This window comes from Miniopterus schreibersii (genome assembly GCF_964146895.1).
Source record: "Miniopterus schreibersii genome assembly, chromosome: 1".
Lineage (NCBI taxonomy): Eukaryota > Metazoa > Chordata > Mammalia > Chiroptera > Miniopteridae > Miniopterus > Miniopterus schreibersii.
This window is the reverse complement of record NC_138101.1, coordinates 166,215,582-166,232,499: the sequence shown is the minus strand read 5'-3', so window position 1 is coordinate 166,232,499 and position 16,918 is coordinate 166,215,582. Positions and strand designations below refer to the sequence as shown.

The 16,918-nt window shown below is 45.6% G+C and overlaps 1 protein-coding gene across 1 annotated transcript in view; it reads left to right on the top strand.

The window, feature by feature from the left end:
• Positions 1 to 16,870, top strand: part of NID2 (nidogen 2) — a 59,132-nt gene extending 42,262 nt beyond the window's left edge. The window contains exons 12-21 of the mRNA XM_081117298.1: positions 3,939 to 4,058; positions 4,875 to 5,105; positions 8,808 to 9,029; positions 9,634 to 9,803; positions 11,531 to 11,660; positions 12,399 to 12,570; positions 13,228 to 13,385; positions 14,675 to 14,798; positions 15,760 to 15,872; positions 16,178 to 16,870. Of these exons, the coding sequence (XP_080973424.1) occupies positions 3,939 to 4,058; positions 4,875 to 5,105; positions 8,808 to 9,029; positions 9,634 to 9,803; positions 11,531 to 11,660; positions 12,399 to 12,570; positions 13,228 to 13,385; positions 14,675 to 14,798; positions 15,760 to 15,872; positions 16,178 to 16,188 (1,451 nt within the window). The 3' untranslated portion in view covers positions 16,189 to 16,870. The remainder of the gene's footprint in view (positions 1 to 3,938; positions 4,059 to 4,874; positions 5,106 to 8,807; positions 9,030 to 9,633; positions 9,804 to 11,530; positions 11,661 to 12,398; positions 12,571 to 13,227; positions 13,386 to 14,674; positions 14,799 to 15,759; positions 15,873 to 16,177) is intronic.
• The last annotated feature ends 48 nt before the right edge of the window (positions 16,871 to 16,918 follow it).

Genomic DNA, 16,918 nt, shown 5'->3' with positions numbered 1-16,918 from the left:
GTCAGCAGAAATGGTGCTTGTAAAGTATTTAACTTCCTAGGTTTTTGGTTTAAAGCAAAGTAGTTGAAATTAATTGCAACCTAGATGTGATGAGTGTTAATCATCGGAGTGTTAATTGAGGTTAGATGCTTCTTTGCCCTAATCCCTCTATAGTCATTCTCTCGCCCTTCTTTTAACTTCTAGTCTGTCGGGCAATACTTTGGTTACCTCTCTTATTCTCTGTGTTTAGAATTCTCTCTGGAACCCACACACTTAAAAATATGTCAAACATATCAGTTGCTTCCTTGGTGTATTAATGATCTATTATTGCTGTATAACAGACCACCCCAAAATGGAGCAGCTTAGGACAATACATGTTTATTATTTACAGGCAGGGGCCTGGCTTAGGTGGGTCCTCTGCTTTAGGATTCTCACAAGGCTGCAGTCAAGGGGTCTGGCTGGCTTGGGGTCTGAAGGACCAATTGGGGAAAGAGCCGTACATGGTTATTGCAGGATTCAGTTCTTCGAGGGACTGTTGGATTGAGAACCTTAGGTCCTTGCTGGCTGTTGCCTGGAGGTGACCATCAGTATTTTGCCACACAGACCTTTCCAACAAGGAAGCTGACTTCGTCAAAGCCAGGGGCAGAAAGTCTGCTAGCAAGATGGAAGTTATAATCACAAAAAGGACATCTCCTCAATATTGCTCTTGTGTATTGGTTAGAAGCAAATTACTCAAGGAAAGGGGATCACACGATACCAGGAGGGAGGAGGGATCTTTGGGGCCACCTGAGGGGCTGCCTCCCATAGTCAGTTACCGTGTGGCTGCCTTCCAAGCTTTTGGACTGTGGTATTAGAGAATGGATAGTCATTTTCCTAAAGACCTACGCCATTCGTAAATCAGGTGGGGCTAATCATGAAGGTGGCTTGCAGGATAAATGTGTGTGCTTGCATGCATATGTGTGTGTGCGTGTGCATATTTCAAGGCATGTGTCCCAGTGATCAGAGAGATAGAGAAAATAGGGAAAAATACAGGTAAGAGCTCTATTTTGTGGAAAGTATAAACTCTTAAAGCATACTTTTTTTATTTATTCCATCAAACTAGCAATAAAAGCATGTATGGGATTTTCTCCAGGCAGTTTATTAAAAACTTGCTTCCCTGGAGAGGGTACACTTGGCTTCAGGTTCTCAACCTAGTCTGAGTCACTAGCAGGAACTACTATATCCAAGTAGAGTTAAATCGTTTCTTGCTCACCTCAGTCTGGGTTAATCTCAGCCTTGTGTTGGTAGGAGCTGGGTGTTTCTCAGGCACGTTTGTCGTTATAGAGCCTTGGCGACTTTGCTGGATGCAGAAACAGATTGTCTTGAGCTGGGACCTTTCCAGGGAGGCACAAGTGTGAGTTGGGAAGCTGGGTTCCAGATGGCCCATTGCCCAGAGCCGTCTGCTCAGTAGGGCCAGGAGGGGAGGTGCTTACATGATTCTGTCACAGGTTTTCTGTTCTACAGATATGATAGTGAGTAAGGTGTGGTAGAGTTGGTGCAGCCACAAGAGGAAATGAGAACAAGACTTAAAAGGAGGAAATTTATTACCGTCATAGGACTCAGAGACGAGTTCGCCTTGTGCCAGGCAGGGCCACAGCCAGCAGGATGCTGGTCCCAGTGGGTGGAGAGTGAGAACTTGTGGGCTGAAGCCTTTATTGGGGTCTGGAGCGGGATGGAGGTTAATTGGCACCAGGAAATTTCATTGTGGGTTTGCAAGCAAACCAGAATGGGGAGGGGGGAAGCTAGAGTCCCTCGGTTGGGTTTGTTTTGAAGGAATTTCAGCTGGTTTTGGGTGTGGGCTCAGAATTAGCAGTGAGAAGAATGTTGAAACACCAAAGCATGAACTATGGGAAGGATTTTTAACACATTTTCCAAACAGGTTTTTTTTGCCAGCTTAATAGATGATAGAGAGGAGAATTATGCTGAGGTTGTGCCATCTTTTGCTATCTGAGTGCTGAAGGGGCTCTACTGCATCTTGCACACTGTTGTCTTGACCTCAGTGTTCTAACAGCCTCTAAACACCCCAACAGTGATCATAAAGCATAAATGCACTCCCTCCCCTGGGGGTGCAAGGAAAGCTCCTCCCTTGGCAAGGGCCTGAAGGTATTCCCATACTTTCTCTTCAAACATCCTGTGAAATAGGGAAGGGTTCTCCTCCACGCGGAAGCTCCAGTCACCCCTGAACCCCGCAGCGTTGGCTCTCCTCAGGGGCCATAGCCTGCTCTGAGCTTGGACCCTGGGGTAGCTGACTGTGTTTCAGTTTTCTATTGTGGTCAATCTCCTCCAAGAAGGTGTCCAAGAACTGCGCTCCAGGGAGCTTTAACCTTCTCTCTTGTGATGCTTTTAGTCTCTTCAGGGACTTTCTCCCTTTTGGTCATTTATAACAGTTACTGTCTCCCCATGACTTACTACGTCTGTGGGAAGGATGGCTGCTCTTTTAGGTCCTGTCAGAATTCTAGACCACAGGCTTGGAGAACATGGGTAACATGGTAGCTCTGGGGAGTCCCCTCTCAGTTCAAAAATAATCACCAGAAACTGATCCATGGGTCTAGAAATAGACCCTGTGTCTCAGGAATTCCTGCTTCCTGTCATTGCCCGGCTTCCGGTGACCATGAGAAGTACTTTTAGCATACGTATTCTCAATAGCTTTCATTTCCTGCATTTGGCTGGATGTTAATTTTTATAGCTTTGGTTTTATAGCCCCTTCCAGGCCCAAGGAAATGGATGGTCACCAGCTTTGCCCAACTGGGAATTTCAATTGTGCTTTAGAAGAGACAGAATGCCAGCCTCAAGGATAACTGGACATGACAATATAGAACTCACATTCATTCAATTGGAGATAAGGTTTTTTGTTGTTATTGTTTTCATTTGGCTAATTTTGGGTTAACTGAGGAGCTAACCAGAAAACCTGGTTTGCTTCTAACATTGCAGATGAATTTATAACTACCTTTCTGCCTTTGTAGGTGAAAGGAGGGTGACCATGGAAGCCAATTGCCCATCTGAGCAGAGCCTTTCCAGGTGGCATTAAACCTGGTTGTATGGAGTATTTAGGACTTTTTTGGACTTAAGGGAGCTAATTTATATTGACTAACCTCCCCTGAGACTGAGGATAAGCAGAATGTTAATTTGCTAATTACAATGTAAGAGATTCCTCTCCTGTGAACAGGAGGCCTGTGTTGTACATCTGGTATGTCTGCTTACTGGTACCAGGGACAGCCCCTTGGTAAAGGGAGAGTGGCTCAGTGAGAGTGTGGTCACAGCGAGGGAGACACTGATAACCCCAGAAAAGATTCCATCTGGGTCACAGGAGCCTGGCAAGGAGCCATGTCTGTCCTCAGCCGATTCGCGTCCAATCCAGGGCTGCAAGCCTCCTGCTTCCCGGGTCCCATGTGTCTCTGCCCTGGGCTGCACCAAGTCATTGCAGTTCACGTCTTCGGGGATTCCTGTTTTCTAGGTGTCACACTGATCATCCCATCCCACATTTTTTCCTTTTTACACATTTTGAAAACAGTCTTTGGATGTCATTGCAGATGTGACTATTTTTAGTGGCTCCTTGATCAGACCTGCACCCTCCACCTCCTCTTAGCACAGCTTGTCTCACCCCCTGAGCATCAGTTTTAGCAGTTAGGCTCTCAGAGATGGTTTCCTTTTTGTTTGTTTTGTTTTTATTTCAGAGGGCTGTGCCTTGCTCTTGTCACCATGTGTTGATTTCAGTAAATAAAATAGGAGGGATATAAGTTGCTGTTCAGCTTGCCTTTTGGTGCCATGATATTTTTGCTCATGCCCAGCGGTCTCCTGAAGTTGACTCCTCACCATTGATCCTCGCGCACTAAAGGCCCGGGAGTAGTGCCGACCGAGTACAGTGAAGTCACGCTGTCCTTTCCCCCTCCCCGCCCTCTGTCCGTGTTCTGGCATTGCAGATGTTGATGAATGTTTGGAGAACAGATGTCACCCCTCGGCTACCTGCTACAATACCGCTGGCTCCTTCTCCTGCCGCTGCCAACCTGGCTATCACGGGGACGGACTTCAGTGCACACCTGGTAAGGCTCGGAGGCCAGACTAGGCACAGACAGCTAGCTCCTTCAGTGCTATTTTTCTGCAGCGCTTCAGCCCACTCTCGATTTATCCAGGTCAGAGGCTGTAGTTAGTGGATCTTCAGGCTCTGGGTTTTTCCCTCGGGACTGCCAGCTGCTCTGTTTGCTGATAGCTCACGGGCTATTAGCATTCTGGGAGGCCCAGAGTGTGGCCCATCCATTGTCCTACCTAGGAGCAGTCCTGGGTAACTGCACTAGCGATCTGCTTTGCCTTGATAAGTGAGATTTAGAAGAAGTATTGAGACTAAGTTTGCTAAACAGGAGTTGTGTGCGCCAGTGAGCTGGGTGCAGGCTCCCATGCGACTGCTCTGGAACTGGGCCAGCATCGTGCAATCTAGTGATAGCCGTTCACCTGCAGCTTCTCAGACTTAACCTCTGGACCTCAGGGGATGAACAGAGCTTTGCTCCTGAGTCTCTTGGGATGTTTAGACAGAAGCCGTGGTTGCTCTGCATTTTACCCAGACAGCAATAAGAGCTGGAGGCCTGAGGGGAGGGGCCGTTTCACAGTGAAGTCAGCCGAGGGACTTAAAGGGTGAACTGCAAGAATTAGGGAGATATTAGGTAGTTAGTAGCAGAGCTAAAATTAGAATCCAAGGCTCCAAAATCCCAGTAACTTGCTATTTTCCCCACATTATGCTGTTTTCCAATTATGGAAGGGAAAAAAACCCCTCAGACAAGAGACATTGAAGTTGGCTCACAAACGTGGATGGGTTGCGATGCTTTTGTTCCTCTCTCGTGTCTCCCCTGCCTCTGCCCTGGAAGATAACACCTCGGGACTGACAACCTGTGAGCGTCAACAGCTCGCCGCCCAGGCTCAGCACACCTACCCAGGCACCAGGATCCACATCCCCCAGTGTGACGAGCAGGGCCACTTCCTGCCACTGCAGTGCCACGGTGGCACCGGCTTCTGCTGGTGCGTGACCCCTGATGGGCATGAAGTCCCTGGTACCCGTACTCCACCCGGCTCTAACCCACCTCACTGCGGACCACCAGGTGAGCCAGTCTGGAAAGAAACCTGGCGCCTGGTTAGGCCTGGGGCTTGAGAAGCAGAGCGGTGCTGGGTTGTGGGTAGATTATAGCCCCTGCCCACACCATGCAGACTCAGGGCTGATGACCATCCTGCTATGACACCATCCTCCTTCCTAGGGACACACGAGTGATGTGTACACACCTACATGCACATTCACATTACAGGGACATAGACACATGCACACGTGACATATGTGATCATCACACACTGTACTCCAGCCTCCTGGACGCCTGGCTAGTACAAGACTAGAAGTTGAGATCGAGTGTGTATGTCAGGCTGAGGCCACTGCCCTAGACCAGTTATGCAACTTAGAGACATTAGGGCTGGAGGATCCTTCCAGACCATCGTCTGTCCAAAAGGAAAATTGCCTTCCCTTGTAACTGAATTGCAGGAGACTGTCTGAAGGCTGTTTCCCTAAGGCATTAGGAAAAATAAGTATGTCACTCATGGGTGGGTCCAGATAGTTTTCTCTGAGCTAATAACCCAGGCCCTCTCTAGCCAGCCCAACATGTCCATGGGGAAATCACCCTGTCCCAGCTGCCTTCAGAACAGAGGCAGGAACCTGTTTTGTTAGCCCATGCAGTTGGAGATGCTGACCACAAACACGTCCACCATCATCTGACACGCCCCATCCGGACGGGGCATGGTTATCAAGGGCTCACAGTTTATGCCAACCATAGGTTGCCAAGGCAGGTTTCTGCTCCTTGCTGAACTCTTCAGAGATGGGAAGAACTTTTTTTTTAAATACAGAGAACTTTATTATGAAGAGCGTAGAAATGGTATGATACCTTTTTAGCCAAAATAATTCCTCTATCAATATGCTTACTATTCAAAGATCCATTTTTAGTATTGAAAAGGGCTCCATAAATACTAGTCTTGGCTTTTAATGTATATGAGAGTGAAGAACTGGAGAATTACCACCAGTTTTGATCCTTTTAATAATTGTTAATTGTTAATTGTTAATAATTGTTATTATTAACAATTAAAATAATTATTAACAATTGTTATTATTAACAATTAAAATAATTGTTAATTTGTTAATTGTTACGGCCAGGACCTTAGTGATTCTAAGATTCACATAGGTAAAAATTGGTAATGCTTAACCAAGCTGTATTCCTTGTTCCCACAGTGACATTCCTAGTTCCTCTTTTCTGTCTCTAAGACAGAATACAGAGAAATCCTGTGTCACTCATGCCTACTGTTTAAAAAACCTTGGTTCTAACTCCAGCTGGGATTTGAAGAAATCAGATGGTTGGGAGGGTCCTCAGGGGAATGGTTCCGAACTCTCCTAAGTTTATTAAGACAAGCCCCTGTTAAGGACAGCAATTCAAAAGGGAGCCAAGGGAATGAGAAGTTAATGACTAAAAGAGGGGCGTGTTCTTCTGGGCAGACTCTTTCCCGGGCCCAGACTTCCCTCTTGGCTGCCATTTCTGACGGGTCTCATCTGCATAATGGGGTCAGCTTGAAGGGGGAAGGAACAGTTTTTGTCCATGATTTCAAAATATTTAAAACCTTGCCAACTAGAAACAGAGGAGAAATAAATCCATGGCTAGAGTGAGACGTCTCTTCAAATAGGAAGGAATGAGAGGGATGCCCACGGGTGAGTGAGGGGTGGTGCCACTTCCCACAGGCCGACTGCGCTGTGGGTCCGCATTCGTTCCAGACAGAGAGAGGTTCCTCGCTGGGTGGTCCCCTGAACCAGGAATGGGTCCTCTGAGTTTGGAATGGGGACCTGCAGTGGTGTTGGGAACTTCTCCAGGGATCCCCCCACCCCCTTTGCAAGAGACAACAAGGGTTTGAGAAAGCAGCATTTCCCCTCTGGGTTCACTGAGACACATCTGGGTGAGGGAGTCAGAGTCTTTTCCTCTCCATCATGAGCTATGGGGACAACCTGAAGGGTACCCGCTTCCCCCAAACCTGGTGAGTCTTGTAGCTGACCTGGTTGTGTTTGCACCCTGAGGATTTCATTCACCGTCTTCCTGCTTTCCTAGAGGAATTGTAGGTGCTGCAGCCCAACTATAATGTCTCCAATTTTGTTCTTTGAAGCTGTTGGAGGTTTTGACCAAAGGAATGACATGAAATGACTTGGTTTTAAAAGGACTCTTTCTGGCTGCTGGTTGAGTTTATACTGAGGGGCAGGAAAGAGGGTAGAAGCAAGGAAACCAGAAAGAAGGCAATTGTAGTAATCCTGGCCCAAGATGATGGGGCTTGGACCAGGGTGATAGGGGTGGATGTGGTGAGATGTGAAGATATTCTGAAGGTATTTTGAAGGTACAGCTGACATTTCTTGACATACGGTGATCAAGAGAAAGACAGGAGTCAAGGATGATTGGACCTGAGCAATGGAAAGACGGGGTTGCAATTTACTCATAAGGAAAAGTGCAGGGGCCCAGTTTTCATTAGTTGTCCTCTGAGATTTCTGTTATACAGCCAAATGGTGATATTAAGTAGGCACTTGACTGTCTGCTTCTACACACCATAGGCTTTGAGATGCAGAAGGTAAAAGAGGAGAAGCACGTTCTACTCCCTTTGGGTAATCCTACCATAGATGCTATACTGTAGGCTGTTTCAGCAGCAGAACCTTCTTAGGGAACTGCCATGTTTGGGACAGAGCCTCGGGGGCCCTGCAGAAGCACTGCAGATAGAGAAACTGCTCTGCAAGAGAAGCTAGCAGGAGCTTGAGCATGGTGCTGAGCTGGGAGGGAGGGAAGAAAGGGGGAGGATGCTGGAGAAAGGAGACAGAGCGACATGATGGGAAGGTGGAGCCTATGGAAAAAGGTTCAGCTTTGAGATAAGCCCAGGAACAGCATGGCCAGGGGACTTCTAGGAACCAGAGTGTCACCACCTCTGCCATGCTCCTGTATACCAATCACAATGAGTTATACTTTCACCAGTATAGTGTTCCAGCAGACAGATACTGAGGGCCACATAGCTGGACACTCGGTAATACTTTCTAAGACAAGCACTAGCCAGCCAGGCTCAAGATCACCCCCTCAGATGCAAGTCCCAGTTTGAAACAACTGGGAAACAACTGAGGCCACTGAGCCCCACACGTGTTCTGTTAGAAGAGGCCCTGGGCCTGAGCGGAATGGTTTGAGTGGGCCTCTCCTGCGGAGTGAGCGAGCCCTGCACCCCTCATCTTAACCTCCTCTTGTCCTTTCCTGTTGTGGTGAGGCCTTGATGGCAGATCCTTCTGGCCTGGGAAGACAGGAGCATCAAGATGACCCCTTCTTGCCCTGGCCAGTTTGGCTCAGTGGTTAGAGCGTCAGCCTGCGGAATGAAGGGTCCCAGGTTCAGTTCCAGCCAAGGGCATGTACCTCGGTTGCAGGCTCGATTCCTGGCCCCTGTTGGGGTGCATGCGGGAGGCAACCAATGTGTCTCTCTCACATCGATGCTTCTCTCTCTCTCTTACTCTCACTCTCTTCCACTCTCTCTGAAAAGCAATGGAAAAAATATCCTCAGGTGGGGATTAAAAAGAAGACCCCCTCTGATTCCTGTGGAGAGCTTAGAGCCCTTGACGCTGTGGCCTAGTGCTCGGGCTTGGCTGCGGCTGCACTAATGCACAGCAGGAGGAAGGCCAGGAGGCCAGGCGTGCCACTCTTGAGCTCCATGCTGCCTTCTGTCCTTGGCTAACAATCAAAGGCTTTTTTGTCCCATCTGCTCAGCGCCCACCCAGAGGCCCCCGACCATGTGTGAGCGCTGGAGGGAAAGCCTGCTGCAGCACTACGGAGGCACGCCCAGGGATGACCAGTACGTGCCGCAGTGCGATGACCTGGGCCACTTCGTCCCCATGCAGTGCCACGGGAAGAGCGAGTTCTGCTGGTGTGTGGACAGAGATGGCAGAGAGGTGCCGGGCACCCGCTCCCAGCCGGGCACCACCCCTGCATGTAAGCACCCAGGGCAGCCCTCACTCACCCCGGCGGCAGCTGAGTTTCTCTGCGGGGAGACTGTGTGTGAAGGTGGGCAAACAAGGGGCCAACAGACCCAGTGAGAGAAGCCACTGCTGTGCCATGTTGATTTATAATCTGATCCACCCGAGATCCCAATTTGGACTTAATGTTTGTTTTTGTCATTAGCAGTTTCTGGAATTAGAACATCTGGAACTCAGTTCAGCATTCAGTTACTCCCCTTCCCTGGCCCAGGGTGAAAGGGGACGCGTGTCACCCTGGGGCCCCAAAGGGAAGCTGACACAACATTGGCTCTGTTTTTTTTCCCTTAAAAAGAAGAAGAAAACCTGCTTTGTTCTGAGGGAAATGTGTTGTCTTCCTCCCTAGTAATTGGCAGTCATTTACATAATTGATCCTTGGGAAAAAAAACACTAGAAATTAGAATTTCTTTAAAGGAACATCTGGAGCACATCTGTCTAGGTTTAAGAACTTTTGATGTTTTTGAAGGCTCTGGTCTGTGGGAAAGTAACTGTTCTCCTCTCTCTCCACCCACCCTTGTTTCCTTTCCCCTCTGCCCCTCACTCCGCCCTCTGTCCCACGGCAGGTATACCCACGGTTGCTCCACCCTCGGTCCGACCCACCCCTCGGCCTGACGTGATCCCTCCTTCCGTGGGCACCTTCCTGCTCTATGCCCAGGGCCAGCAGATTGGCTACTTGCCCCTCAGTGGCACCAGGCTTCAGAAGGATGCAGCAAGGACCCTGCTGTCCCTGCAGGTAGAAGGGGCGGCGCGGGGTTTCAGATCTGGGGAAGGGCCTGTCTTCGTGGGCCTGACACCAGCGCCGCAGAAAGCGGGCTCTCTGGTGCTGGGTCGTGTCTGACCAAGGCTGCCGCCTCGTTGGTTCCTGGGGTTTCGGAGGTTTGGAAAGGGCATTTCGGGGTTGTCAGGATACTGAGGCAGTATGGTGAGCCAAGGGAAAGCTGCCAGTCTCTTAACCCAAGCCCCCAGGGTTCTTTCAATGGCCCAGGCATTTCCAGAGATCTAGAAATCAAAACGACAGGAATCGCTCCAGGGTGCGGTTTCGGCGGCCAGCTGAGCACCCCAGGTAGAAATCCATTACTGCCTGCCTGCCTCATGGCTGCAGCCCCCGCCCTCCTGCTGGGATTTCCTCATCTTCTCTGGCTCCTTCATACATGAAGATTTGGGGAGTGTGATGCTGGAAAAGGAGTGGACGGAGCTTTCCCTAGGGGACGCCTGCCGCTTCCTGAGCCAGCAGCCTCCCTGTTGTGAAGGCGCTCGTCTCAGAGGGACTCTTTTCTAAAACGGAGGAGAGAAGAGTTCACCAGAAAGGCAGTGACACTTGTAATGGAAAAGGTCTGATTCCATTCCTAAACTTCACGCTCCAGGTACCCGCTCACCTATAAGAATAGTAGTGTCCATGTTTCCGTTCACTTCTGTTGATGAACTAACTCCGTATCTGGTTCCAAAAATGGTTAGAAGCAGCCAGTGTTCAGAAAAAGATGTTTTTTTCTTCAAGATTTGAGTTTTTCTGTGTGTTTTCAGAGGCCTAAGTCACGCCAGCCCCAGGCATTAGGCAAGCAGGAGCTGGCGTGGCCTCAGGGACAGCCAGATGGCCCCGAGATGTTGGCTTTGCACATCTGCTGGGCTTCTCAAAGGAGGAATCTGGGTTGAAAATTGAATGAAGCAAGCACTGGGCAGAGCTTTGGAGGGAACATCACAGACTCAGCATTTTAGAAAAGACTGCAATTTATTTAGCAATAAGGAAGGAGGGGAGACCTCCCTAGCCAGAAGTTGGGTGACCGCCATTCCCCAATTCCTGAACCCATCAAACTGTATACTTTCTTTTACCTAAGAGTACAACCGAAGGATTACTTTGCAATGAGAGGCAGAGCTGGGGGTAAGGGTGACTGCACCTCAGCTAAGGGAAAGATCTCATGGTAGGGTTGGAGAGAGTAGATTTTGTCATTCTCTGTTGGCAAATTTTAGAAAGGTTTGTTCAAAAAGTGCTGATAACATTTGAAAGGAGTCAGTTTTTACCCAGTAAAATATTAAGACCTTACTTTGCTGAGACTAACACTTATCCTCTGAATGGGCTGATTTGTTTCATGCAGTCACTTTTGTTTTTATTGCCAACAGTAATAGTGCTTATTGAGAGCTCACTGCATGTTAATTTCTGATTAGGGCACTTCACAAGAATTTATGGTATTAATTTTTTTAGCAGCCATTTGAAGTGTAGGTACTATCTGTATTTTGGAAATGAGGAAGCCAAGACAGAAAGCGTAAGTACCAGAGTCACATGGCTGGTAAGTGGCCAAGCTCGGCTTTGACTCCAAGAAGTTGGCCTCCATGTCCTCCGCGTCTAACCACTCAGCTTGGCTGCCCAGAAGACAGTGCAGGGCCTGCATGAGTGAGGCAGCTGGGTATGAACTCAGGGAAATGCAGAGTCCTAATTCTTCCAATTCTGTGTTTTGGTCCACACAGGGCTCCATAGTTGTGGGGATTGACTACGACTGCCGGGAGAGGATGGTGTACTGGACAGACGTTGCTGGACGGACCATTAGCCGTGCCAGTCTGGAACCGGGAGCAGAACCAGAGACAATCATTAACTCAGGTCAGCAGCTACACCCAGAAGACACTTCCCATTTCATTCGATTCTACGAAGTCCGTTATTTGCCTGCTTTATGTCGAAGTCTCCCGTCTATTTTCCCCAACAGGGGAGGTTAAGTTCTGTGCAAGTCAGTTTTTTTGAGCTGTACAGTACCAGCCTCTCTATAAACAAACATGTTCGTACGTAAGCAATGAGAAAGTGATTCTTACTGTGGGCCCTTTCTATTGAGAAATGGGGCTCTCAGTGGAAAGGCTCAGTGAGGACTCAGGATGTGGCCGTAGCTGATGCTGCCCGGCCCCAGCACTGTGGACGCCTGGCGCATTCAGGCTGCGCTGCGAGGTCGGTTAGTCTAGACCTGCGATTTTCAACCGGTGTGCTGCAAGAATTTTTAAAAGGTGCAATACCTGACTATTCAGTCAGGGGCACTGACCTCTCTTCCCCTTAGGTGGTCAAATAAAAAAATGCCAACACAATAGTTGTCCCGTGTGAATGAATCAAAATTATACCTATTTTTCGTCAGATGGGCAAAAAAGATATTTTTAGTGTGCTGCAGAATTTTAGTAGTTTGTTAGTGCCATGAGACAAAAAAGGTTGAAAATTGCTGGTCTAGAGGAAATTAGACGTGGCCGGAAAAGTAAAAAAGGATCAGTTTCTCCATTAACCTGATTCTTCTGACTTAAAGAGACATAAATCCGTCTGCTTCAGGTTCACGTGCTCCAGTCCTGCCTGTTTTATTTCCAGGTCTGATAAGCCCTGAGGGCCTTGCCATTGATCACTTTCACAGAACGATGTACTGGACGGACAGCGGCCTGGACAAAATAGAGAGGGCCAGGCTGGACGGCTCTGAGCGCAGGGCTCTCTTCCACACGGACCTGGTGAACCCCCGAGCCATCGCTGTGGATCCGATCCGAGGGTCAGCTGGGCCTCTGATTCTCCATTACTGTAGATCCGCATTGGAAGCCCTTGGATTTAAATGCGGGGGGGGGGGGTGTCAGAACAAAAGCAGAAAACCTCAAATGCATTAACTTAACTGTATTTACTAAGGAGCTACTAGGTGTCAGGCACTGTTCCACTTTGCGTCAGATGACCAGGTAGGGCCTGTTGGAGATTAACACTTAAAGTGGAACGAATTGGGTCACATTAGGAAATCATAGTGTTAAAACCACAGTAGGGTTTACGCCCATTAAATGGTGAGAGTAACCAAAATACACACTTGGCATTTTATTTTTCAGGCCTCACTTTCACTGTAGCAAGTATCCAGAATAAAATGTTCCCTGTATGTAACTGCTTAGGTCATCACCTGGGACGTATAACTTGGTCAGTGTTTCAGTACTTATTAGAACCAGGGAGGATTTCTCTTCCTTGAGAAATTCTTGCCATATTTAATGAGGCTTCTACCAAATGAAATTCCAGTGAAAACCCTTCAATCAGTAAAGAAAACATTCAGCTTTAAATTTTAGCAGTGTTTTTGCCTCACAAATACTTAGTGAAAAGCCTCAAAGATGTTTCTGAAATTTGAGTTCCACACATTGAGGGAGGTGTTTCTCTATTCCATTTAATTTATCCACAGCAACCTGTACTGGACAGACTGGAATCGAGAAGCTCCTAAAATTGAAACGTCATCTTTAGATGGAGAAAACAGAAGAATTCTGGTGAATAAAGACATTGGACTACCCAATGGTTTAACCTTTAACCCCCTGTCGAAATTGCTCTGCTGGGCAGATGCAGGTAATGCTACTGATGGAATGCAAATACAGAATGCTTCATTACAGTTGGGGCGGCACTCAAACAGATTTGACAACATAGCCAAATCCCGTCTTTTAGATCTCCTGGCTTAAATTTCTAACAGTACAGCACATGCAATCTATTCCTTTGGTGTATAAACTTTTAAAGAATACTTTTTAATGATGCTTATAATGAATTTCCTAGGGCTTTAGGGCCTGAATGTGCATTAGGCAGTTAAGTTCCAGGACTAGAGCAACGCCAACTCATTTTTGTATTGGGTGCTACTCCCCCACATGAGCACTTGGCATCCTTTTTAAGTTAAAAAGAAATATTACCCACTGTTGGAATTGATGGACTTAGGTAAATGAACAAGAGGTTACTGGTAGTTTTTGCTTTGGCCAGTGTTATAAATTTGTAAGTTACCTGCTTAACAGTCAGCATGCTGTTATGCTGAGGACATTCTTTGAAAAGTGATGTGGCAGCATGGCTTCCTTCAGTAGTAAGTTTGGGTTGCTGATACCCAGGCTAACTTTTTCAGTTGTGTGATTTCATTATTGGCACAACTGAAAAGATGCTGTATGTCTAGTTATATACTACAGAATATGAAAAAAGCCGTTCTTAAAAAAGGGACTATGATACACATGGGGCCAGTTGTCCAAACAACTTGCATTTTTAAAAAGTATTTGAAATTTAAATCCAGTTCCATAAGAAATGTGAAACTGGGAGACTTTTAACTTGTTTAGCCATTGCAAAATTTTCATGATTGGCTTCCTTTACATTGAAAAGCATGAGCCATGTTGCCACTTCAGTTTTTTTTTATTCCTCCCTAGAAACCAATAGTCTTTAAAAAAAAAATCGAAAGGACTTTAGTTAAAAGGCAGCCTTGGCTATTATACATTACTTACTAAGGGCAAATATTTATCCAAATGTTATGTTTACAATTTATGAGCTAACACTTATAAAGATGTATTTTTTTTTTAAAAAAAAGCTTATCTCTAATGCCCTACTTTGGGAGAAACTTGGCCAGACTTCTGTAAATGCATGCAATCCTTTCTTCCAAAAAAGGATTAAGAGTTTAAACTCTATTAAAAACTAAAATGCTATTAAACAAACTAACGACTAGTAGTAGAACAGAAAATTTTAGTTTTTAATTTGTATCACTGCAATGGGAATCTCTATTTCTTATTCTTCCTTTAAGACAGAATCTACCTGCCACTTTTATTTTTGGCAAGGTGCTTTTCCCCACCCATGGTATGAAAGTATCTCATTTTCCCTCTTTGATGTTTTCAAAGGAACGAAAAAACTGGAGTGTACACTACCTGATGGAACTGGACGGCATGTTATTCAAAACAACCTCAACTACCCCTTCAGCATTGTTAGCTACGCAAATCACTTCTACCACACGGACTGGAGGAGGTGAGCCTGACAGTCTGGCCAAGCCTGAAAAGGCAAACTGTTCTGGAGGACTCACTGCTTGTTTGACTAAATGTCAATTAGCGACTTTAGTAATTAAGCCCTCTACTGAAGTTTTCATTTTGTTATCTCTTCATTAGTAGGTAACATCATTCAAATATTACCCAGAAATTTAAAGGTATTGCTCACATGTAGCTTAAAAGTAGCAGAGCTATTAGGTAATAAACTATCCAAAAAGGAAGAGCTTTAATCTAAATCTGATCTTCAGAGAGTAAGACTAGCTTAAGTGGCACCATGAGGTATATTAGTTACATGATTTAAATTGATTTTTTAAAAAGACATTGTGGACTTATTGTCTACCAGTTCTTCATGGAGAAACCGGGGAACATAAAAAAATATATAAGGGTTGGCAAAAGTAGGTTTACAGTTGTTGTGGAAAAAGACATGCAGGTTATGATGATCACAATAGCTTTAACTCAAAAGAATGTCACAATGGCACAGTAGACCTACTTTTGCCCACCCCTGTATAGAGTCTGAACCCTTCTACCCTATCCCCTATAATTTTGATTTAATTAATCTGGTAAGAGGCCAACTGTATTTTAACAGATCCTCGTGATTCCAGCATCCAGCTAGGATTGAGGACCACTGACTGAGAACCAGAGTCATCCTGAGGGCTTAAAACATATTACTGTGTTCTATTTCCCAGAATTTCTGATTCAGTAGGTTGGAAGAGGGGCCCAAGAATTCACATTCCTACCAAGTTCCCAGATGATGTTGGTCTGAAGACCTCTTTGAGAACCACTGATATAGACAAACCTTCTGAATCTAAATAAGTCAAAACTCATTTTGTTATATTAATTTTAAAAATGTATTCTAGAAGGCTGCAGAGATTTTTCTCTATTGAAATTGACTTTTTCTATCCAACCTTAAATCTCATGACTTCACTTTTCCTTCCTGTTAACAGGGATGGTGTAATATCAGTCAATAAAGACAGCGGCCAGTTTACTGATGAGTATCTCCCAGACCAGCGATCTCATCTCTACGGGATAACTGCAGTCTACCCGTACTGCCCAGCAGGTAAACCAACACGCTCAGGCTGCTCCTTCGGATCAGCAGGGGAGAGGGCAGGTCTGGTATCTCATTACCCTTGGCCCAGACACTGGCTGTTGATAGTAACATTGCCACCAGTGAGAGCCACTTTGAGCTAGAAAAGTTAATGGCCAACATATGGGGGTAACCAGTTTACTACCTTAAGTCTACCTAGCTAAACTGTACACAAAAAAAGGTAAGCCTATTAGGATATTTCCCCTTTAAAAGACTTGCTGTTGCAACTCAGTTATAAAATACTCACACACTGTCCCCTCCCACACTTCCCCTTACAGGAAGAAAGTAAATAATAGCATCGTAAAGGACTTGAGTTTACAATCAGAATCTGGACCCTAAAGAACATTTACTGCAAAGGCGAAGAAAGTGAAAAAGGAATTGGCCATTAGAAGTTTCTGAGCATACAAAATGGACATTTTCAGTGCAAAAAGACTAAGTATATTTTGTGAAAAGTTTATACCTCAATCTTTACTACTGTATTTTTTAAAACAAAAGTTATTGCAAGTTTAAAAGAGGTAATAGAATTTTAATTGTTGATTAAAGCAACTTTTTATAAACATTTATATCATATTTCAAAGGTCAAATTCATTCAACTAAGAACCAATTAGAAATATGTTAAGATCCTAAATCTGATTTCTACTATGAGTTCTTTTTGGTCAAGAAATTAAAGCACATATGACCAGTATAAAAATAAATCCTAAAGATCATAAACCCTGACATAGAGAAGGCTATGCAGAACTGATGGGAAACAGCCAACTTATTTATAGTTTCCGAAAAAAAGTTCTAAGTTTTTTTTACCTCTGCATTTCTATTTATATTAAAAGGTGCTAGAATGTTTCAGTTTGTATTTTCTGATCCTGTAAGTCCATCTATAGAATAACCCACAGAAATTACATTTATAAATACCAAAGATGTAACAGTTCTCAAATTTTCTAGATTACTCCAATAAAATATTTTAAGTTTTCCTATGACTTTTGAGGATTTGTATTATTTTTATAACAAAGTTGGGGGTTGGCATG